The sequence below is a fragment of the Diplotaxodon limnothrissa genome, linkage group LG12, assembly GCF_057381915.1.
Source record: "Diplotaxodon limnothrissa isolate DT_005_m linkage group LG12, D_limnothrissa_male_GT1.1, whole genome shotgun sequence".
NCBI classification, from domain to species: Eukaryota; Metazoa; Chordata; class Actinopteri; order Cichliformes; family Cichlidae; genus Diplotaxodon; species Diplotaxodon limnothrissa.
Window position 1 is genome coordinate 37,586,595 of NC_140607.1, and position 23,567 is coordinate 37,610,161.

The 23,567-nt window shown below is 41.4% G+C and overlaps 1 protein-coding gene across 2 annotated transcripts in view; it reads left to right on the top strand.

Moving 5' to 3' along the window:
* Window positions 1-23,567, top strand: part of slc4a4a (solute carrier family 4 member 4a) — a 55,978-nt gene that overhangs the window by 27,519 nt on the left and 4,892 nt on the right. Inside the window, exons 6-25 of one of the 2 annotated variants that reach the window (XM_085366923.1) lie at window positions 13-108; window positions 1,036-1,112; window positions 6,344-6,501; window positions 7,442-7,529; window positions 8,610-8,764; window positions 9,438-9,545; window positions 9,753-9,927; window positions 10,017-10,150; window positions 10,698-10,972; window positions 11,043-11,045; window positions 12,159-12,229; window positions 12,555-12,740; window positions 12,862-12,975; window positions 13,348-13,509; window positions 15,060-15,238; window positions 16,864-16,936; window positions 18,718-18,786; window positions 19,512-19,685; window positions 20,870-21,031; window positions 22,882-22,961. In XM_085366923.1, the coding sequence (XP_085223049.1) occupies window positions 13-108; window positions 1,036-1,112; window positions 6,344-6,501; window positions 7,442-7,529; window positions 8,610-8,764; window positions 9,438-9,545; window positions 9,753-9,927; window positions 10,017-10,150; window positions 10,698-10,972; window positions 11,043-11,045; window positions 12,159-12,229; window positions 12,555-12,740; window positions 12,862-12,975; window positions 13,348-13,509; window positions 15,060-15,238; window positions 16,864-16,936; window positions 18,718-18,786; window positions 19,512-19,685; window positions 20,870-21,031; window positions 22,882-22,961 (2,539 nt within the window). The remainder of the gene's footprint in view (window positions 1-12; window positions 109-1,035; window positions 1,113-6,343; window positions 6,502-7,441; window positions 7,530-8,609; window positions 8,765-9,437; window positions 9,546-9,752; window positions 9,928-10,016; window positions 10,151-10,697; window positions 10,973-11,042; window positions 11,046-12,158; window positions 12,230-12,554; window positions 12,741-12,861; window positions 12,976-13,347; window positions 13,510-15,059; window positions 15,239-16,863; window positions 16,937-18,717; window positions 18,787-19,511; window positions 19,686-20,869; window positions 21,032-22,881; window positions 22,962-23,567) is intronic. The other variant, XM_085366922.1, reaches the window with a different exon arrangement.

A 23,567-nucleotide genomic window follows, 5' to 3' on the forward strand; every position in this document is an offset into this window, starting at 1 on the left:
TGCCACTAAAAGCCCGCAGTCCTCTCGAGAACTCTGTGACTTGCCTGTCAGGTCGCATCTCAATGGAGGACTTGCAGACCCAAAGGAGTTCCAGTATGGACTGGCTCAGTAAGTTCACTGAAGTCTACATTCACACTGCAGACCCCTGGTGAGCTTCCATTTGGCGACAAAGAAACGAAGACCAGAGAGTTCAAATTTAGTCTCAAACTGAGGCTTTTTTAAAAATACAGACAGCGGATCGTAAAGTTGTGTCCGAGGGCATCTTTGTGCTGATGACCTGCAGCTTGAATGTAGTCACGACTAGCTTGAAATTTCACTAGATGCAAGTACTTGATGGTGAATAATCCCTGTCAGATCAGGTTGTTTTTAAAGAATATTTTCTCTCACCTACACTACACCTATAAAAAAAAATTATCTGGCTGCATCATACTGACATGCACGTTATTACCAACAGTGCCAAAGGTGCAGATGCATGAAAGGCTGCAGTGGCACCAGATTGTTGCATTCTTTGAGGTTTTTCTTTCCCTCGGATCTCTGGACTGAAGCCTGTTCTGCTGTCACATTTCAGGATCATCTTCTACTTATTTTGTGTCTGCACCCATTAAGTCCATCCACAGAGTAAGGCTTTAAATGTGACAGTAAGAATGATGACACTAGATCTCATTATTATCAAAGCACAACAAGCTGATTGAACCTCAAGAAAGATGCATTAATAATGGTAATTTTACTCTTCGTTTTTGACCTCCTGCCTTCTTTTATTTGAAATTCAAAGTAAAAAGTTGATATTTGATCTGATCACACATTTTATACCCGACGGGTTAGACCTAAATATCGGCCAGTTACTTTATCACAGACAATAGCTTTTGTCCTACAGCTTGCACGAGTATTTCTGTTGGATTTTTTCTTCTTTTGGCAAAGCATGTAAGGAGCTAATTGTCTGGGCCACTTTGGGTTTCTGCCTCTTTTCCTCTTGAGTCTTAGACCACAGTGGGGGTGAAGCTGGTCTAACTAGTCAATGTTGCCCTGTCTGAACAGATAGTCCCACCACAACTCCCAGGAACCTGACATCCACCAGCCTGAATGACGTCTCTGACAAACCGGAGAAAGACCAGGTAAGTCGCCCTCATGCATCTGCTGTACTGTTTCTGGACACCAACCCTCACCAATCCATCAGACTCAGTGGTGAGAGGTTTATATTTCCTGGAAAATGAAGGGGATGGATCTCTGTATTCCCAAGTTCCCAGTTTAAGGTGGTGTAGTTGTAACAATACGCTTGATTATTTTTATTAATCTGTTTTATTCTGAAACATTTATAATGAACCAGCTTGTCTGATTTCTCGAGCTTGAGGCTAAAAACAAGCTAGTGCATTGGCAGAAGAGATGAGAAAAGCCTGACTAGACTCCATGACAGAGCTGCATGGTGTAGGCTGGATGTAACAGAGCTGAGGAGGCCCGTCGGAGTATTTCGTGGTTGTTGCTTCACAGCAGAGATAACATTGTCTAAAGTGCATTGTTCCAGCTCCTGGTATTATCACCCAGCCTGCTGTAGCTGCTCTGAACCTTCCCCGCCTTTTCCTTTGATGGTTAAAGTGGAAATTTTTGTAGCAACTTTAGACTGCAGTGAGGATCAGGCTGTGGCTGATAAAGGATGATGTCATCAACAGCAAAGAGAGACTGAATTTCCTCTGCAGCCTTACAGTCGACAGCAGCGGTCCCCAAACCCCGGGGCACGGACCGGTACTGGTCCGTGAGTCGTTTGGTACCGGGCCGCGAGAGTTGAGGCTTGGGTGTGAAACTGATGGTTTTCAGGGTTTTTAGTGTTATTGTTTTTATCGTTGACTCGGTTTCCCTGGGTCTTTTCCCACGTGTTATCAATAAATCTTCTTTTTTTGGTACTGGTTTTATTTTGTTGTATTTATCTGCGACACCTTAAAGGGCGGTCCATGAAATGCTGTTGGCCATAAACCGGTCTGTGGTGCAAAAAAAGTTGGGGACTGCTGGTCTACAGTGCCATTAAACTGTGTTTGCACCGTTCCTGATTTCTCACTTTTAGTTCAAACAAATTTTAATATCAGACAAAGATTACTCGAGTAAATACAAAATGCAGTTTTCAAATCATGGTTTAATTTATTAAGAGGACAAAAAAGACTAAAAAACTTTTTCCTACCAGCCCTCGGTGAAGAAGTAACTGCCCCCTAAACCTAATTACTGGCTGTGCCACCCTTGGCAGCAAGAAGTGCAGTCGGGTGTTTGTGATAACTGTCCGTGAGGCTTTCATGTGATTGTGGAGAAACTTTGGCAGAATCTTTTTTGCAGAATAGTTTTCATTCAGCTACAGCTGGGGGGATTTGCCTGTTAAAGGCACACCAGAGCATCTCGGGCTTTGAGGAGTCTTCACCAAACCCTTTATTTGTCTTTTGAGCCATTCTGAGGTGGAGTTGCTGGTGTGCTTCAGATTATTGTCCTGCTGCAAAACCCAAGTGCACTTGAGCAAAACTCATGGCTTGACATCCTCCTTCAGGATTTTCTGGTAGAAAACAGAATTCATGGTTGCATCAATTACAGCAAGTCTTCCAGATCCTGAAGCAGCAAAGCAGCCCCGGGCGAACACATTATCACCACCATGTTTGACTGTTGGTGTGATTTTCTTTTCATGAAATGCTGAAGTAGTTCCACACCAGATATAACAGGTATGAAACCTTTTGTTTCATCGATCCACAGAATATTTTCTTAAAAGTCTTGGGGATCATCAAGATGTTGTTTGGCAAATCTGAGCTATGTCTTTGTATTGTGTTTGGTCTGCGGTGTTTTTCTCTTTACATTTTTACTCTGTGTCTTTCTTATTGTCTTTTGGATGCTGAGTCAGATGAGTCATTGTTGGGCTCTTGGAGTAATTTTTGTAGGCTCACCACTCCTGGAAAGGTTCACAACGGTTTCATTTTTTCCATTTATTTTTTCCATAATGGCTCTTACTGTGTTTCACTGCAGTTCCTTATAAATGGCTTTGCAACCCTTTCTAGACTGATAGAGACAGCTGTAGATCGTGGCATGATGCGTTTCATTTTGAGATTGTTGAGCCTACTTTACTTTGTCTTGTTTAGCAGGAATCAGTGACATTTGTTACTGAGTCTAGAGGAATGATTCTCACTTCGGGTGCGGATGAGCCCCAGTTCATGTTACAACCCGTCTAGGGGCCAGGTCATAGCATGGATGAGGCACTCGCTCCCCCACTTCCTCAACTGTTACGGAGCACTGCACCCGGCGGCTGTCACAGGCGTGGCTGCTCAGGCGTTAGGGGAAGCACAAGAACCTCTCTTGCCGGCGGTGCTCCAGGCTATATTTATAAGACGGGTCCTCCAGCTGGAACCAGTCATTCCGGAGCCATACTTCCACGCACCAATCGCAGCAGGGATTTACCATAACACAGTGAGCTGTTCAGACAGAAACAAACACACATGACAGGTGTCGTAACCCAGGTTTTAAACAATAGGGTTCATCACGAATTACGTGGAGGGGGCAATGACTTTTTCACAAGGGCAGGTGGATAGTTTGGATAGTTTTCTTCCCTTAGTGAATGAAACCATCATTTAAAAACTGCAGTTTGTATTCACTCAGGTTATCTTTGTCTGATATTAAAATTTCTTTGATCTGAAACATTTAAGTGCAAAAAACATACAAAAAATGGAGAAATCGGGAACGAGGCAAATACTTGGCGCTGTTGCTATATTTAGATCATCTAACACGCCCACAGGACATAACACAGTTTTCCTCTGGGTTTTTGTCAGAGGCTTCCACACACTTGAGACACGCTGCTCCTTTGCCCTCACGCTATCTTATCCTTACTACTTGTATGCCAACATGTGTAGTAGCATCTGCAAAGGTTGTTTATTACCAAAGTGTAGCTCCTGGAATATTTCTCATGTAGTCTACCTGTGTGAGTCAGAAATGTGACATGTAAACTCTTCTGACTGGATAAATGCAAAAACGTTGTAGCTGTGCTGATTACTAAAACGAACAAATTATTTTATTTTCCAGACTGAGTAGATTTAACAAAGTCAGATTAATCTAAACTAATCAGTGAGTTACTTTCTCATGAAAATATCCAACCCAGTATCACGGCAAGATGGAGAATAGACACACCAGTCGACCATGTCATAGCATGCAGAAATTGCATTACCACCAGGGGGCGCTAATACATTTAAAGCCGTGAGGTGAAGATCTACAGAAGCTCAAAAAAAGTACATTCCAAAGGCCTTAAGCAGTTAATGTGTACATACACATATAAATGTGATAATAATGTCTGTTAAACACTCAAATAAAATCTCCCCCTGCTGTTACTGCAGAGTACTGCAACTTACTGCAAATTCTGCATGCGTGTCATACGATTCATAGAAGCAAAGTGCCAAATGGACACAGTGGACCGGCGTTTCTATTACACGTTTTGTTGTGATGTTGGGTTGAAATGGCAGCTCTTCTCTGGACTGTACTCTATGCATTCTCATTGTATGTATTGTCATATTCCATGTGTCATGTTACCCCAGTTCACAGCAGACAATGTTTTATATGCCCTCGTCCCAGACGAGGCCTGTGGGAGAGAGGAATTAGGTCAGAGCGACCCAGTCAGAGGGACCCAGTGACTCTTCTGTGGGACAGATTAGAGACTCCCAGGCAGGAAACGAATCTCCTAAACCGAAGCTCCTCCACACCCACTCAGCCCATAAATACCATAATGACGTTTCCACATGGAGCGATCGTGACTGATAACTTGTTGCTAATGTAGAGATAAGATAAAGACGGGAGCTGTTCAGATTAACATACAGAGACTGCAGCCACTCGAGGTGCACAGATGAATTACAAACGTATATAATTAATTTTCTCTTCACAGTGTATTACTTTTGCAAGGACTTACAAGTATTAGTTTAAATTTGAACCTGAGTAACAACATCTAAATATTATATTGTATCATATTCAACAAACGCAGTTCTGAAAATGTTGGGATGCTTTTAGTGGGTTTTTGGTGCCTCTAATTTCTTAACACGTCACATCTCAGATCTCACTTTGATCTTTGCACTGGCTCATTTTAAACGTGCTAATAAACATTTCAGGTCCATGCATATTGCGTTTGTGTCTTAGGGCAGTAAACAACAGATTCAGGTGTACGTGGTTTACGAGCGCGGTGTGGATTAGCTGGGATTGGACACAGGCCGTGGTGTGCAGTTACACAGGTTTAACCTCTTGACTTGAATCATTTACAGACAAACTCTTTGCCAAGATGGCCCAACAGCCTGTGATTGGATCTGTTTGGCTGTTAACAGTGGAAGGTCACAAGTTTATGGGATTTCAGTCCTTAGACGCTGAGAAAGCCCAGTATGTCATCTGCATTTGCTTGTCATTTGAATATGTATGTTAGTCTGTGTGTACAGCAGGCTATCTAACGTCTTTTAGCAGCATCAGTCTGACCGCACCAAGCTGGCAGAGCTGCTTTTCAAGTCACTTTTAATAGTATTTGTTACTCAGTTTGGTGCCTCAAAACTTGTCTGGACCGATAATTGTTGGTTGCCAACAAGAACTCTAGTGCAGCGGTCTCCAACCCTTTTTGCGCCACGGACCGGTTTATGCCCGACAATATTTTCACGGACCGGCCTTTAAGGTGTCGCGGATAAATACAACAAAATAAAACTAGTACCGGTACCGAAAAAAAGAAGATTTATTCATAACATACGTGAAAAGACCCAGGAAAACCGAGTTAACGATAAAAAACGATAACAAAATAACGCTGGAAACCGATAAAAACCCTGAAAACTATACATTTCACACCTGAGCCTCAACTCTCGCGGCCCGGTACCAAACGACTCACGGACCGGTACCGGTCCGAGGCCCGGGGGTTGGGGACCGCTGCTCTAGTGCACTAAAAAGGATAAAAAAGAAAACATTAAATCCACGACTGCAACAAAAGCATGAAAAAAACAAACCTCTGAAAAATGACCGAATCCAAACTGAAGCCGTCTTTAACACCTCACTGGTTTACTGCCGCCCCTCTCTGTCTATGCAAACACATTAATGACATAAGGATGAGCCGTCGTACAGATAAAAGTCCCATGAAAGACACACATGTAGCTGACCTCCTGGCATGTCTGTGTCATTACGTCGAGAAGAAATGCTCATTTTACTGCTTGCTTCTTATTTAGGCACCATGGGGGACGCCTGGTTTGGTATTTAACCTGAATGGGATTGCCTCGTTTGATATAGGTTTTTTAATTTCGAGTGCGTGCTTCTAGACGGCTTGCTGGTGTGAACGGAGCACCTCTCAACTCCTGTTGCTTTTCTCTTTTGTGCTTTTCAGCTGAAGAACAAATTCATGAAGAAGTTGCCAAGAGACGCAGAAGCCTCCAACGTGCTGGTGGGGGAGGTGGACTTCCTGGACGCGCCCTTTGTGGCGTTTGTTCGTCTGCAGCAGGCCGTGATGCTGGGAGCCCTGACGGAGGTTCCTGTTCCCACAAGGTGCCTGAAATTTTGTCCAATCCAGACTCCTGGTTGTCCGTTTGCAACCTGGATGTGTTGTTTATACATTTTGACAGGAACCTAATACGTTTTCCTTATTTTCTGTCACGTCTTCTGAATGTGAATGAATCAGAGTGGATATCTCAGGCACACAGCTCTGACAATGAGCACAGGAGGCCGATGTTCAAATCTTTCTTTTGAGAGCGGCAGCCAATCAGAATAAACCTAGCTTAAAGGGAAATGATGATAATGTTGAACTGTGAATCATGCAAAGCTGCTGTAGCATCACAGTCCACCAGTAACATAGTAACTGTGGAGCTTGAAATAAGCTCCACTGCAAAATCCAATAAAAAGTGGATTATATGATAATTCCGGATATTTTATTATGATCAACAAACAGTAAAATATGAAAGAGTATTGCATCACAGCTGTAAAACACAGATGTATGACGGTGTTTCACCTGATGTTTGTTCACTGAAACAAGCATCATAAAGTTTGATCACTGACACTTGATGTCTGTTCTCATATTTAAGCAAAGGAGCCATAAAACAATTTAACTTTCAGTACTTTTCAGTGAAAGTATTTAAAGCTAGTTCATGGTATTTATACGACAAGGCCTCAGTTATGGTGTCATAGCCATTATATCATCATTTGTTTATTCTTATAGTGAGCAACATCCTTTACTGCTCGTATCTGTATTGGAGAGTAGCTGAATAGATGATTGTCATACAAAGCAGCATCTTTGCAGCCAGAACAAAACAAAAATGTCTCTGAGCTTCGAGTTATGTTTTATAAACTGCACAGGGACCCCAAGTGTGCGCATGGCATCTGAATAAATGCAAACTGCCCCAAAAAGGCTCTAATTAAAATAAGAAAATATATTTTTAACCTGTAATCTTTTTGTTAAATTTGAACTCTGTTTTTTTTAATGTGGCTTCAGATTTTTATTCATCTTGCTTGGACCCAAAGGCAAAGCCAAGTCGTACCACGAGATCGGCAGAGCGATCGCTACACTGATGTCGGATGAGGTAAGATCTTAGATATTAGACATTAAAATGTGATCCTCACGTAAACCTGTTTAGGATAAAGTGCTGGTGCCAAGTGAACTCTTGGACATCGTGTCTGGGGAACGAGCTGAATCAGTAATCTTTGCAGTCGTGCAGCGACATGTCCTAGCTGCAGTAGCAGTTAGCATTATTTTAAGCTCTCCAATGAGGAAAATCGACCTCTTTAACATTTGTATTTGCCAGTATTGAGATAGATATAATCAATAGATACTTTATTGTCCCCACTGATAAACATGGTACACAACCCCAGCTGAAACAAAACAACAGGCATCACACAGAAGTGACCCTGCAGTGTAACCTATGTAGGGTTCATTTATTTCACACTGCTCTGTAAAGTCCTCAGCAGGCTCTTAAACCTACCCGATAGTAGCAGCTCATGCTGAGAACATATATTGTGCTGGATGAATCATAAAGTTTTATTACAAAATGTTTAAAAACCAGTTTATAATAAAACCTGAAACCAGTTTGGAGGCTATAGCGGTCTTTTTAACAATCGCTGCAGTCTGAACTAAGCAAGCTAACTTTGATTTCAGTGACACAGGAGGGTTCCCGTCCCATGCAGTTATCCCACACCTGATTACACTCAATAAAACAAGCCTGATTAAACATGCTCCCCTCCAAACACATGCCAGTGTCTGGAGGAGAACTTAACCAGTGAACCACATTATCCTCCCATGAATATGAAAGGTTAATGTACTGTATCACTGTGGACACTGAGATATTTACAGCACTGTATAATTGAGTGGTTATGAATAACACCTATCGCTTTGTGGGACCAGGTCTTAAATGCAAACTAAATAAAACTAGATGGGACAGGCACCTCTTTAATGTTATATTCATGCTGGGGTACATTATGAGAGTTATTGTTTTGATGAAAACAAACTGCATCTCTGTCCCCCTCCAGAGTTTTGGGATTTACCAGATGGGATTAGTTCACAATCCTTAGATCTGATATTGCAGTTTGCTGCCCCGTGACCCTGGATTCTTTGACAGGTGTCTTTTACACTTGAATGCCCCATCTCTCCCCCTCTGTGTGTTCAGGTCTTTCATGACATTGCATATAAGGCCAAGGACAGACAAGATTTGCTGGCCGGTATTGACGAGTTTCTGGATGAGGTGATTGTGCTTCCTCCTGGAGAATGGGACCCAGCCATCAGGATAGAGCCTCCAAAATCCCTCCCCTCCTCTGACAAAAGGTCAGTGAGCTCAAACTTGTCTGTTTTACATGATTCAGATTTGATGATTGAAGAAAAAGCTGCCTGTTACTAAAGAAGATACGCAGAATGGGTCATATCAGAGTTTGTGGGAAAAAAATATGTTAAAAAATAAGCGTTAGTGGTTCAGAGGGAAGTTGTCACTGTGATCTTATCTGAAACCAAAAGAGTTGATTGATTTAAACACCTGGGGCTGTATATTAGTGTGCTGGTCATTCATTAAACCTGTGTCAGCACAAACACTTCATCTAACTTCATGTGACCCAAAGTCTGCTCTAACTCTGGCAGCTTGTGTCTAAAAGAGCCATTTAATAACCAGCAGCATGAAAATATGTCTGCCTAGATGTTAACACAAATCCACAGAGGACCAGTGCGAGATTAGAAGACGTTTGTAGATAAAAGACGGAAAAATGAGGAAAAATGAGATGTTCCAGGAGAGTAAAATCACTGAGGTGCATCCAGGTGGACAACAGTGTTCAATTATGAAAGAGCTGGTTACATAAAGCTGGCATGTAGTAACTCTAGAATAACTTGACCTTCTATGATTCTTCTATGATCGATCGATCTCCCAGCACATACCAGTATCTGTAGGACCTGGATCAGGTACTCTGACTTCCTGCTGCTGAACAAATCTGTGCCTTCATGTGTATTTCAGGAAAAACATGTATGCAGGAGGCGACTCTCAGATGAACGGAGACATGCCTCACGATGGAGGTCATGGAGGAGGACATGCTGTGGGTGAAGAGCTCAGGAAGACGGGAAAGTATGACACTTTGAACAAAGCGATGTCATCTGCATGCAATAGTTGGGAGCACTGTACTGTTTTTACCTAACATATTGAATATTGAGTGAAACGACACTGTCCAGTGTCGCGTGTGTGAATGTCATGTTCGGTGCATCAAAACGAGTTGCTGGCTTTAGTAGTCCATACCACTGACAGCGACTCACCTTTTGCTTTGTCCTGTTTCAGGTTTTGTGGGGGTCTCAAACTTGACATCAAGAGAAAAGCGCCTTTCTTTGTCAGTGACTTCACCGACGCGTTTCACATTCAGGCCCTGTCGGCTATTATGTTTATTTACCTGGGAACTGTAACGAACGCCATCACCTTTGGTGGTCTGCTGGGAGATGCTACGGAGAACATGCAGGTCAGGCTTTTGCACCATGTGACGGTTTGAAGAGCGTTCACCGTTTACACTGTGAGCGTTTCCCTGACTGCTTTCCAACATGTGTGCAGGGTGTGCTGGAGAGTTTTCTGGGCACAGCCATTGCTGGTGGCGTTTTCTGTCTGCTGGGTGGTCAGCCTCTCATCATCCTCAGCAGCACTGGCCCCGTTTTGGTGTTTGAACGGCTGCTTTTCAACTTCAGCAGGTAGGTCTCCATTCTCTCTGTTTTTTAGATGCCTGGTTACTGCCCTGTGTTTTAGAAAATCTCAGCTGTCACTGTGTCTTTTTGATTCTGTTAAAGGCGATGCGTTTTATTCTTGGACTATGAATGAGTCACAGTTTAAAATGATCCTTATTTATACTTATCACCGTGCTTCAGTGCAATTCTTAGCTGATTCAGAAATAAGGCTTTTAGCTCTGTTTAATCCAGCTCGATTCTCATTTGCTGTCTCTTGAAACGGTTTGAGGGCAGGTGGTGCAGAGCTTTCTGCACAGCCACATTAGGTACATCTGCTCTGACCTCATGACAACAGCACTCAACAGAAAATAAGGAAAAGCACAATAAGTTGTGCTTATGTTGTACTGAGCAATAACTTTTTAAGAAACAATATTCACAGTTCTTTGTGCTGTTTTTGTGCAAATTGTGTTCAGTGTCTATAATTCCAATAATACTATTGTTGTTTTACTCTGAAAGTCACATCCCCGTCCCATCATATGACTCATTGCCCCCCCCCCCCCCTTTTTTTTTTTAGAGATAATGAGTTTGACTACTTGGAGTTCCGCCTGTGGATCGGCCTGTGGTCGGCTTTCTTCTGCCTGCTGCTCGTGGCGACTGATGCCAGCTACTTGGTCCAGTACTTCACCCGCTTCACTGAGGAGGGCTTCTCCTGTCTCATCAGCTTCATCTTTATCTATGATGCCTTCAAGAAGATGATCAAATTAGCTCATCATTATCCAATCAACCCTGACTTCAGAATGGAATATGTCACGCAGTACGACTGCCTCTGCATGGCTCCTACTGTCTTGGGTGAGTAGTTACTAAATTAAAGGCATATCTACACACTGTACAGCCTGTTTTGTCCACGCATGCCAATGAGCCGGTCTGCTATTCAATGTTACAGGTTTTGCCAGAATCTTTAAGAACAATGCATGAAATTTATCTTCTTGTGAGAATAAGAACAGAGATCTTTTTTTAAACCAATATGATGCGTTTAATGTCTAATTATCAGTTAGAACAGAGGTTTAATTTAACACAGCTGGTGCTGTTCAGCTCTGTGTTCAGCTTACAGTAATGCTGCTGCATTGTGTAATATAGAAAAGAGGAAACGACAGTTGTGTGGATTGTCCAGTCCACTGGCATAAAGTTAAACCAGCAGTGCATTCATAGCTAAAGGTCTATGGTGCAAAGGCAGCAGTACACATGTGCATTTTCTTTAATCAGATTTGCTACAGCTGTACTTTTTATTTGTGTAACACTTTAAAAAACACAGATTAATAAAGTGTTTCAGTTTGAATATTACATTAAAGCTAAATGCACATGTTCACACAGACATCAACCAAATTATGGCCCAAAACAAAGGTAAAGATTAAGGAAAAGCTAACCTATAAAAACGAGTTTATCCTGCACCTAATCATAGCTGTCAGGTTGTATTGATGCTTTTCCCTCTTATTGTAGCTGCTTCTTCTGTGGCTTGGTCTAGAGTTTCCTAGCAGACATAAATGCATAAAACGTTTGTATCCTTTGTGTCAGATTACAAGAAGTTACAAGCATTGATGTCTCAATGTCAGATTGTCTGAACACTTATTATGTCTGCTTCAAGCTGTTCTGTGTAGATGGGACATTATTGAAATGAAGTAGCTGTTGAGTTCATTGTTAGCAGATTGCTGCTGATTTTCTTTGACATTCGGATGCACTCAGGTAACAAAGGCTGTTCCCAAGGGCACTTTAACATGATAGCTAATACTTATATTGAGATAGTATCACAATGAATGCAAAATAATCACTGTAACAAGTTAAGTCATAGCTGAGCTTTGTACTGTACTGCAAGTATCTTAACCTTGACCAGAGTTTACCAGGCTGATTGTCAGATGTCATAAATGGCCTCTGTAAAATTAATTTTCCATATAAGATTTCAGTCGTGTCACTTTGGAAACCTTTAAACGTATTAAAGCTCTCATGCTGAGAGGAAACATGTTTTGTTGTTTTCTTGCAGAAAACAGCACAGACATCATTGGCGATCCTTTAGAAGGCACTTCAGACTGGTTCTGGAACAACACAGATCTGGTGCGTCTCTCTCCTTTTATTTGATGCTCTTTAAGAAACAAACTAAAATGTATCATTTTCAGGTTAATAGTTTCTTTTGATGAGTCACCTGAGCAACCAAACCTTCTCGACTAAACCCCTCGCTGTGCTTTGCTGTATTAACCTCTGCAGGAGAGTCACCACATTAACACTGATGCTCTCGGTTTTCTCTCCTGTGTTTCTGGGCACTGTTTTATGAATCTCTTACACTGTAAAAGATGGAAATTCTCAAGCAGCTATTTTGGTTTAATTTAATCTGGAAGTTTGATCTCAAACTTTATTTAACCTGTTTGTTTCTCTCACGCAGCCACCGAATGCCACGTGGTCGTCCCTCTCCAGGACCGAGTGTTTGAAGTATAATGGAGAGCTGGTGGGCAAAACCTGCGACTTTGTCCCAGACATCACCCTCATGTCCTTCATATTGTTCTTTGGCACTTACACCTGCTCCATGTGTCTAAAAAAGTTCAAGACAAGCCCCTTTTTCCCCACCACTGTGAGTCAGTGTGCCGAGCTAATTTAACTGAACAAGCCATGTGTGAAGGAACTAAATGAAATTTCCACCTGTTTGTGGATCAGCAGGTTCCAGAGTCTCTTTGTGTTTTCTTTTCATTCAGGTGCGAAAACTCATCAGTGACTTTGCCATCATCTTGGCCATTCTTATCTTCTGTGGAGTTGATATGCTCGTAGGAGTTGATACGCCTAAACTTCTTGTGCCAAGTGAATTCAAAGTGAGTGCCCTCCTCCACCCAGAGAAATTAAAGTCCATATTAGTTATGCATGGCTTTATGAAACCTGAGGCAACAATAAACTCTTGTTAAATTGTCCTGCAAGTCATCATCATAGACTGTATGTAAAAGATGGCCAGTCGGCATAAGCGGCTACAGACAGTGGTGTAGCACTTTGTACCAGGTTCATCTTTCACTAAAAGCAGCCACTCTAATTGTGCACATAATGAACCTTAACACAGTTTCAGAAACAGGTTAACAAAAAAAAGGTTTTCTGGAGTTTAAATGAACATGTTTGATGGACAGGAAGCCTTTGCAAGGATATGTACAATTTAAATCTCATGGACTGACTCTGTGTGTCTTCTCTCCTTATAGCCAACAAGTCCAAACCGAGGCTGGTTTGTGGCCCCATTTGGAGGAAACCCCTGGTGGGTTTATCTGGCGTCTGCTCTTCCTGCCCTTCTGGTCACCATCCTGCTCTTTATGGACCAACAGATTACTGCTGTGATTGTCAACAGGAAGGAGCACAAGCTAAAGGTAAGTCAGAAATCCTTCTGACAGAATGAGCTTTGTGAAGCGTCTTTACAAAGCTGAACGTTGTTGCTGCGTAAATACTGATAAATCCAACAAAAACAGCTTTTCATAAGGTGCAAACATAAGAGGTTTTTTTCATTTGGTTTCTCTTTTATGATGTATGGAACTTTTAGTGTGTTTCACATAACAACCTACAGTCCCTCTATTATAACAGGGGTGTCAAACATAAGGCTTGGGGGCCAGAATCGGCCTGCCAAAAATTCCAATCTGGTGCACCGGACGGCTTTGGAAAATGTGAAGAAGGGCACAAATTTTCACATTTTCTCTGTATTTTCAAAGGTTTTACAGCTTTTCCTACTGATAAAGACCTCCCCCATGGCCCTTCATACTAGAGATGGCACGATACCACTTTTTTATGTCTGATACCGATATCATAAATTTGGATAGTTTTAATCAATAAAAGTGTTTTTTTAGTATGTTGCTGCATTTTGTATAAGTTCATACTCAAATTAAAAAAGTCGCGACAGCTGATCATTGATCAGTTTCATGATTGAAGTAGCAGCAGGAGAGGGAGGGAGAGAGGCAGTCGCTCCATATATCTGTTGTTATGCTTAACGCTGGAATGCTTTACAAACATTCAGAGATGAACTTACACACTTGCTTTACTTCTGTCTGGGATCACTTTCTCGGAGATGAAATACCAGTTTGGTAACGAGGCTCCAAATGCTCAACCAGACCACCGACAGGTCTCGCACGCCACAGCCGCTCTATCAGGTGACGCACACTGCTCCAACGTGCTACGGTTATGAGCTGAGTTACGCCATGTTGCAAGTTTTTTGAGGTGCTTTCATGATATTTAATGGATCGGATTACATTTTTTATTTCTCTCCGATATCCGATCCAGTAATTTAGGTCAGTATTGGACCGATACCGATACGTAATATCGGATCGGTCCATCCCTACTTCATATAAGAACAAAGTAAAAAAGCATTAGACAAACAGTCAAGAAAGTTCCTGTGTTTTCACTATCTGCTATAGAAATGATGATTTTTACAGTGTTAAAAAAAATGAAAAAATTAACAACACTGTTTTATAATTACAGGATGTATTTAATTACATTTTTTATATTAAATATATCTAAACATCTTCATGTTGACATGAAGACGAGTTTCACTGGTCTGGCCCACCTGAGATCAAAGTGGGCCACGATGTAAAATGAGTTTGGCCTCCCTGCTCTAGAACACTGGATCCTTTCACACTGGAGCTAAACATCATTCTTCTCATAGGGGTGAGAGAGATGTCACGACAGTACTACCTGTTATTTTTAGGCAGTAACTGCTGAAGTAGACCAATAGGATTCTTTCAGCGGGGTAATTTGCCCCTTTAAACAATAAATGATGGAGCATCGCGTTGGTTCTTCTGTCTTATTCTGCAAACAAACCATAAATGAGCAGTTTGCAGGGTTTTAGGTCTGCCTGTATCTGCAGCTGTGCTCTGCTTACTGCCTGAACATACACACACGTTACCTCTGACCTTGTTTTTGTCTGTACCAGAAAGGGGCAGGTTACCATCTGGATCTGTTTTGGGTGGCTGTTCTGCTAGCAATTTGCTCCTTCATGGGTCTGCCGTGGTACGTGGCCGCCACCGTCATCTCCATCGCTCACATCGACAGTTTGAAGATGGAGACTGAAACATCGGCTCCCGGAGAGCAGCCAAAGTTCCTGGGTGTGAGGTAAGAGCAATGCTTGTTAGGAAGACGCCCCCTTTCTGGACTGTGGTCACATACAGCCCGATGACAGTTTTAGTTTGACTGTGAGAAATGAATGGCTTTTACATCTGATCTGCAGGTGAGATTCCAGGAAGAAGAAGGCAGAATCACTTGGTTAGATTTGGTCAACATGCATCAAAGAGCAGTAAATGGATAATCTTTCAGATATTTCATGCACTAAATTGAAAATGGAATTAAGTGCTTTCAGATGAAGGGCTGTGGTTAAAACTGGAAGGTCCATGAAGAAGGACTCGTGCTGTGATCTGCTCAAACACCAAGTGCTCTGCAAATGGCCCGAGTGTTGCAGCAGCAATGAGTCATTTTGAGATGTGATGAACACAGAAGCAAAAACCTTCCTCAAAAATAGTTACGCTAAGATGTTGAATTGGCTCATGAGTTAAACTTTTTCTTTTATTTTCTTAGCACATATGTCATGTGCACTGGAAAGAAGGCTGTTCATGCCAGAAATGCTCAAATTAGCCACACTTGTTTCGATTTCTGACTGTTAGATTAGCTGATTAGTCTTAGTTTAAAATTTATTAACTGATTAGCAAATAAGCAGCTAAAGACACCCCTGCCTACTTCTAGTAGATTCATGTTGAAGGACTCAATGACAGATGTTGCAGCTGTGGCCGCTGATCAGGGAGGCAGTTTGAAGCCTCAGATTTCTTTAGCCGATCACTCTGAATATGAAACCATATACTCATTGTTAATGACCTTTAACTGACAAGTATTGCTCCATTGTGAAACATGTTATTACCACGATTTATGAAGCAGACTCTGATTTGTTATTCAGTATGACCCCAAACGTGTGACTGAGCCCATAAACTCGTCACAACATGTTCACAGAGGTCATGGCAGAGAGGTGTTTTTCCATAGACTGCTATAGGACCAAAGTCTTTTTTTGCAACCGCATCTATCGCCATCTGGTGGCCTTCAGATAGAACGCAGGCTTAAGGCACGTCAACGCTGGCTTCGTTTTTCTGACCTGGAAGTTACGTCTGTGCTTTTTAACGTGCACACGATCTCTGAACAAAGTGTCTCGATCACTCTTATCATTCAAATCATAATCAATAAACACTTATTGCTGTTGGCTTGTTGATCCTAGCTGGTCAATATTGTTCATTCAGTGTTTGGTCTCAATAAATATTTCAGAAAAGGCAGCGTGAGACAACTTTAACAAATGTTCTTTTTTTTCTCATCATCTCAGGTTTTTAATGATTATCTGTATTTAAATTAAGCTGTGTTATTGGCAGTATTAACATATTTTATTTTCAGCATCTTGCCTGGTTCTTCCTTTGTGTTCATTTTAGTTTTACGGGGCTTTTGATTGTTTTCATGTCTGACGTCCTCCCCGGCCTCCTGATGTGTCAGCTGTAAGCTGAGCTAACAAACCGTAACACCAGAACATCCACACTAACTCTGAACCCTCTGCAAACACTGGTGCTGTTTTCTTTTTCTTGGCTAAACTAATTTATGAATTGGTAACTGACTGCCAGGCTGCTTCAGATCATGACTTTATAGCAAGCAGACAGCTCAGACGCTGCAGTTTTGTTCTTGTGTAAAATGTATTTTTCTGTCCTTTGCAGAGAGCAGAGGGTCACGGGTGTGTGCGTGTTCATCCTCACAGGGCTGTCTGTGTTTATGGCTCCAGTTTTAAAGGTAATCAATCAGATATTGATTTTATTTCTTGTCTTGTGATTGATTTGTTAACTTGACATGCCAGTTAAACGGTTTATGAGTTTAATCAATGTCCTTCTAGAAGCAGGTCTTACCACGTAGCAACCATGTTGGTAACAGCTCTGGGGAGGAGTTTGAATTTATTTTCAAGCCTCTGACTAGAAATCAACAAACAACAATACATTTTTAATAGATCTAGAGACATACAATGCAAGTACTGCTTAAATGTGATTTACAAAAATGCTAAAAAGCTCTCTTTAGTTATACTGCACAAAGTTAAACAATATAAAGGCAGTGTAACTTGGCTTCATCGCCATCTCTGAGCAAAAGTCATGCTGCTTCACACTATGCTCCTGCAAAAAATGCAAAAACAAAACACAGCTAATGTCTAAGGAGCTTGGAAAGAAAAGCATCTGGACGTCTTTAGGTTTCTTAAAGATGTTTCATCCGAGAAGCTTCTTCAGTTCTAAGAGCAACTGGTGGAGAGCCCCAGATTTTAAGCCCTATGGGAGTGTCCCCAACAGGGTGATGGACCCCTTATTGATCCTCTACCTAATCACATGAGCCAAGGTGTCATCTGGGACCCTCTTTCCAACCTCCTTAGGCTACGATGACCTGGATCACTGAGAGCCCTCACAGACACGATTAGCTAATATGTCCCATTTCAGTTTAATGTGTTTGAATTCCAGTTGCTCTTACGTGACTTTTCAAATCTGCATCAAAATGCAACGACACAATAAAGTGGTAATAGTCTGTCTAATATGGCCGGTGGGTCATATTATTATGAAGAGGATCTGTAGTATTTAACCTGTTCTTCAGTTACCAGGACATATATGAAATCGGACTTCTCTGCTTTTTAACATAGTTTTCATTGGTCAAATTAAATTTAAAAGAATAAAAGGATTTCTTTATCAGGCTGCCCATAAACCTGCATAATAAATACACTCACTGATTACTGATAAGCTGCTATCTTATCAGAATCAGAATCTTTATCGTCCCTGCAGCAACGAGGCGCTGAAAAATGACATTGAGGTCCAGTTATCTCAGTGCAAAAGAAGATCGCTCAATACAATAAAAATTAAGTTAACACACACACACAATAAATACTTATGTGGATGAAGTCAAAGATCAGTGGAATTTTTTTTAAGTCCTTCTAGACGTCAGTTGTCTCTCAGTGAGTTTTACAGCAGCGCCATTAACTTTGATCTTCGGCCACCGAGAGGCCAGACTCTCTCACAAACTTTCATAAATGTTCACAAACTTTATAACTCAAAGACTTTTGCATGCCGAACACGTGCCAAGTTCCTTGAGAGAGTTTTATATGCAGCTTTCCCTCGATTTATACAAATCAGCCAATCTATCATTAGATTACAAAGATTAGATATACTTATTCTCACCTCATATTTTAAATTCAACCTCTGAAAGCTGGGTTCAAAAAGCTGTCATTGGTTCCCTTTGCAGCACAGTAAGTAATTTCAGACTTTTAAATGATATTCAGCTGCTCTTCTTTCCTGCGACTGTCGACAGCTGTGGAGTAATACGACTTCTCTTTTTGGAGCTGTGATGCACAACAGTCCACACGCTGTTGTGGGAATCTTTGAGAGCACTACACAACTCATAGGCGACTCCTCGAATTCAGAACAAATCAGACAAGTTTCAGTGGTTTCATTTTGCTCACTAACCTTTACATATTCTGTGTTTCCTAACAAACCAGGATCTAAGTATCATCTGTGATGTGCATTCTTCTTTTCCCCTTTACCTAGTTCATCCCCATGCCTGTGCTGTATGGAGTCTTCTTGTACATGGGGGTCGCTTCTCTCAATGGAGTGCAGGTATCATTTTAATTTTTAAAAAAAACAAGCCACAGAAAAAATTTGACTAAAGAGAAACTGATCTGAAAAAACAAAACAGCAGCAACAAAAAAACAACTACAATTACCATATTTCCACAAATTAGACTAGTCGGGGGGGGGGGGGATATAACCCAGTTGTTTAACCATCATTTCCTTTTAAGAAATGGACGGTTAAATGGTAAAAACAGACACAGGAAGCGCTGAGTTGGCAAGGGGAGCGTGGAGGATGGTCCAGCTTTGAAGTAGCACATGTAATGTTATGCTTGTTGCGTCAGAGCTGCTGCATGTTTGTTCTGGTTTCCTTCATGTTAGAGAAGCAAGCCTGTGACACCATAGGTGCAGAGGCTCTTTGGATAGAAGACCATCTGTGCATCAGCACAGACAGATGTGCTCAGAGTCAGAGAAACTCAAGCTGCCTTGCTGCTTTCTCCCCCCTTTGAGGTAGTCACTCAGCACTTGTGTAGGATAAACTGCATTATGCTGTAAATTTAAGGATACCAGCTGGAAATGATTGGCTGAATCTTCACGCTTAAACATAAAAAATCCAAACATGCTGCAGATGATGCCTGGGTACCTTCGGCAGCCGATATCAGTAAAAGTCTCAGAATAAGGACTTGCATAGTTTCCTTTACTTTAGTTGCAGTGAAAAGCAGTGATGGTTACTGAAGCTCTGTCATATTAATTGGTACCACGGTCTCTCTGTAGTTCATGGATCGTCTTAAGCTGCTTCTAATGCCGGCGAAGCACCAGCCGGACCTGGTTTACCTGCGACACGTTCCTCTCCGGAAGGTCCACCTCTTCACTTTTATGCAAATCCTTTGCTTGGCTCTGCTCTGGATCCTCAAGTCCACCGTGGCTGCCATCGTCTTCCCTGTCATGGTGAGACATCTTTTTATTGAGATGCTGCTAATTAAGTTTGCAGCATCCTAGAATGTATAGTTTTAATTAATATTAGTGAGTAATGTCTTGACGCACGCTCAATCACCCAGGTAAGTGGATCCCAAAAGGTTGATTCTGTTCATCTGGACGTTTTCAGTGTGAGAAACATTTTGTCACAGAAGAGCCACCTCGTCAGGCCAGGACTCTGCAGTCTGTTTACGCCTACAGGCCAGTGGACACTCTTTCAATGATGAGGATGTAACATCCTGGACAGGGAGGAACGCTGGTTTGAGGGCGGAGTCAAGGAGGCCATTTACGTGAAAAGGGAAAGATCATCTCTGAATGGAGGAGGGGGCCTAAGGGTCCATCTGTCACCATCTTACAATGCTGTGATTGCAGTCATTCCCCGATTCTTTGATCAATGCTCCGTGGGCTTTGATCAGTGGTCATGACAGTTAACATATTAACGATCAAAGAACTGACCTCACAGAACTTTGTTCATTCAGTGGTGCTGGTTTCAGTCATTGTGCAAATGTGCTGTTTATGAGAAACGTTTCTCCCATTGAAAACGTCCAGATGAACAGAATCAACCTTGTGGGATTAGTGAGTAATACTAACACCTTTTAGTATTATTGTAAGAGTCATATCACAGGCATCAGCAGCAGAAGGACTCTGATCTAGGTACATAGGTATTGGGCAGATTCATAATGGCGTGACGAAAGTTTCATATCAGGACACATTTTTACAGTTTAAATGGAAAGTTCATTAACAGAGAGTTTGTGCTGTTTTAAAGCTAAGCAGGCACTATGTTCAGCATTACACTCACCAAAGCAGAATTAAAGAGGCTGTGACCAGAAATGCATTTTCAGTTCAAGTTCAAACCGTTTCTCGAAAGTTTGTTTTGTGTACGTAGACTTGAGTTTATCTGGGTGATAAATCAGCAGAGATCATCCCAGTACTTCATGTAACAGTTATATTGCAGGATGTTGTTATAAACTTCATTGAACGATAAAGTTTGTTGTACTTTTCAGAATCAAAGTGAAATAATCAGGTTTGACGTGTTAATGTGGGTTAATGTATTATTTTATTTTACAAATTACGTCGATTTCAGCTCATGTTTAAAAAAGAAATATCGATAGAATTAACGCTGACGTCTTTCTGTCAACGAATGATCTCAAAATCAGATCCTCGCTCTGGTCGCTGTCAGAAAGGGGATGGATTACCTGTTCTCTCAGCATGACCTCAGTTTCCTGGATGATGTCATCCCAGAGAAGGACAAGAAGAAGAAAGAGGATGATAAGAAGAAAAAGAGGAAACGTGGCAGCATAGACAGCGACGCTGACGACGTAAGTTTGGGATATGTTCATCTCTTACATTTCTAACTCACTCTTAGGTTTATTTGAGATTCTTCATTCTTAACTCTTTTTGTTTGTTTTCTGTTACAGCGGCTCATCCTAACTCGGAGTTTATGCACATTTCTTTCATTTTTAGGTTGTAGTTCTTCCAGTTAATGAACATGAGAATGTTTAAGAGGCGACATATGCTGAAATCATACCTTCACCGTGTAGACCGGAGAACGCCGTGGGTTTTATTCAAGCACTTTGCATTTTTAGATATTTGCAGCACAGAGAGAGATCTTATTGCAAGAGTTTTGACTAAAGGCTAAACAGTGCACCTCAGCACAGTTATCGTTAACTAACAGTTAACGAGTCTCCTGCAGCCCAGTCTGTATGATTGCATAGTAAATGAGGTGAAAAACAGCCACACCCCTTTCTTTTGAATACATTTAATGAACTATCGCTTTAAAAACAGATGAGTCTGTGACGCATCCGTGTTTTTCCACCCTCAGTGAGTTTGCTGGACATTTACATTATGATTTACAATCACAGTGGGCATTAAAAAGTACAAAACTTCATATACATTGGTTTTAAAAACTAGACAATATTATTTTATGTCTAAATGAGTTTAAAAACAAGTTAAAATTTCCACATATTTTTACTCCTGTGTGTTAACGCCATCGTCGTGCTGCATTCAAAATATAATGAATGACTTTGCTCCAATTTCTACACTTTGCAGAGATGTGCAGTGGGCCCAGTTGGACCCTCTGGCAGGCTGCTCTGAATTATTCACTCATGACTGATTTTCTTGTAGCTCTGAACTGGATATGGCTGGAAACAAGCCGGTGAAGAGAAAAAAGAAAGTTTCCAATGATGATGTTTCCTCTCTCCAACAGTCTGACTTTCCTTACAATGAGAATATTCCCAGCATTAAAATCCCCATGGACATGATGGAACAGGAGCCCTTCTTAAGTGATAAGGCTTCTGACAGTGAGTAACTACCTGCAGCACCGGAGAAAACTACTTCTTGCGCCTGCCTAACTTGCTGTACTTAGTGAAGATGTGGTGCCTTTTTGTCTGTAACTGCATGATATTTAAATTTGCTTCACTTCTTTGCCGTTCTTTGTGCTTACTTCCTTTCAAACATGCATGAAAGCTGCTCGCTTTCTACCTCGTCCTGCTCAATTAACTTCTTTCCCCCCATCAGTTTCCATTTTCAGTTACGTGCTGTTAAGTCTGACTTTGTGGATCCTGCCTGTTTAAACATATTTAACAGTAACTTTAGTTTTATGTACAAAAGTCTTCTTGAATTCTAACTTTTGCCTTAATATATAACTAATGTGTGTTTGCTGAAGGACTAGTGTGTAGACTTAATTACATTTATTGGAGGTTGGAACTAACTGATTGGCCCTGCTTTTCAGAGGGTGTTGATTATTATATGTTTTAGGATCACTTCACCTAATAAAATCAAATAGAATACAACACAGCAGACCCTCTCCTGAGCTTTGTCTGGGCTGGTGTAGAAATATACTAGAACAACCTTTAAAGACTCTGTTGAAGCAGATAAAAGTATGATACACGCTGGATGGGGAAAAATAAATGACCCCAGTATCACACACTGGTCCTTTGATACTAGAACAAATGCCTGTTTACAACATTAAATGAACTGACTGGTTTCTATATGTATTCATTACAGTATCTTTGATCCACACTGTGTTCCTGGTTTTACCCGCTGCTTTGCTCTTACAGATGCTATGACACACACAGGATGTCAAACATTAAAGTGTGTCAGAGGCTATCTAACAAGTTACATGGATATCTGTGAGCTAATGGCTGTTTTCTTTGGGGTTTTTTCGTAGGAGACAAGTCCTCATCATTCCTTGAACGACACACATCGTGCTGAGCAGCTTCGCTTCTACCAGGCCAACTACTTGTCCAGGTGAGATGTGTGTGTGTGGATATCAGAGTGTGTACAGACGGGAAGCTGAGAGCCACAGACTGTCACAGTGCAGCTCACCTGCCAGACTAAACAAAATGGCAACGAAACAAAACAACCTCCACCAATTTCCTTTTGCATTTAATAAAGACAGTGGCATCAGAGATGGCAAAAGGTCAGAAGGCACGCTAACTATCCCCACGCGTAATGCTAGCCTGAACTTTAAAGGTCAGTTAGGCTAATTAGCTTACCTATGGCTAAACTGTATTTTCCTCAAGGGGAAGCAAAGCGCTGGGCGCCATATGCCAGCTCGTCTGTCTGCCCCGTCATGCTGTTTGCATGCTGTATGCTAAAAAGTGAAAGGCTTCTGAATACTAGTTTTTTGCTGTGCTTTTTTTCTGCTATGTTCACAAAAGAGTTTTTTCTCTATTTTATTTCCTTCAGTAAAACAAAGGAGCTGCTTCAGTGAGACTTTTTCTTTTTTAGTGAGCTAATATTTTATTTTGTTTTTGGTTTACTTTTCCACAGCTTTAGAGATAAATAAAGTTTGTCCTAAACACATTTTGTGACTTAGTCTGTGTTTTACTCAAATTAACTGACATCTGTAGA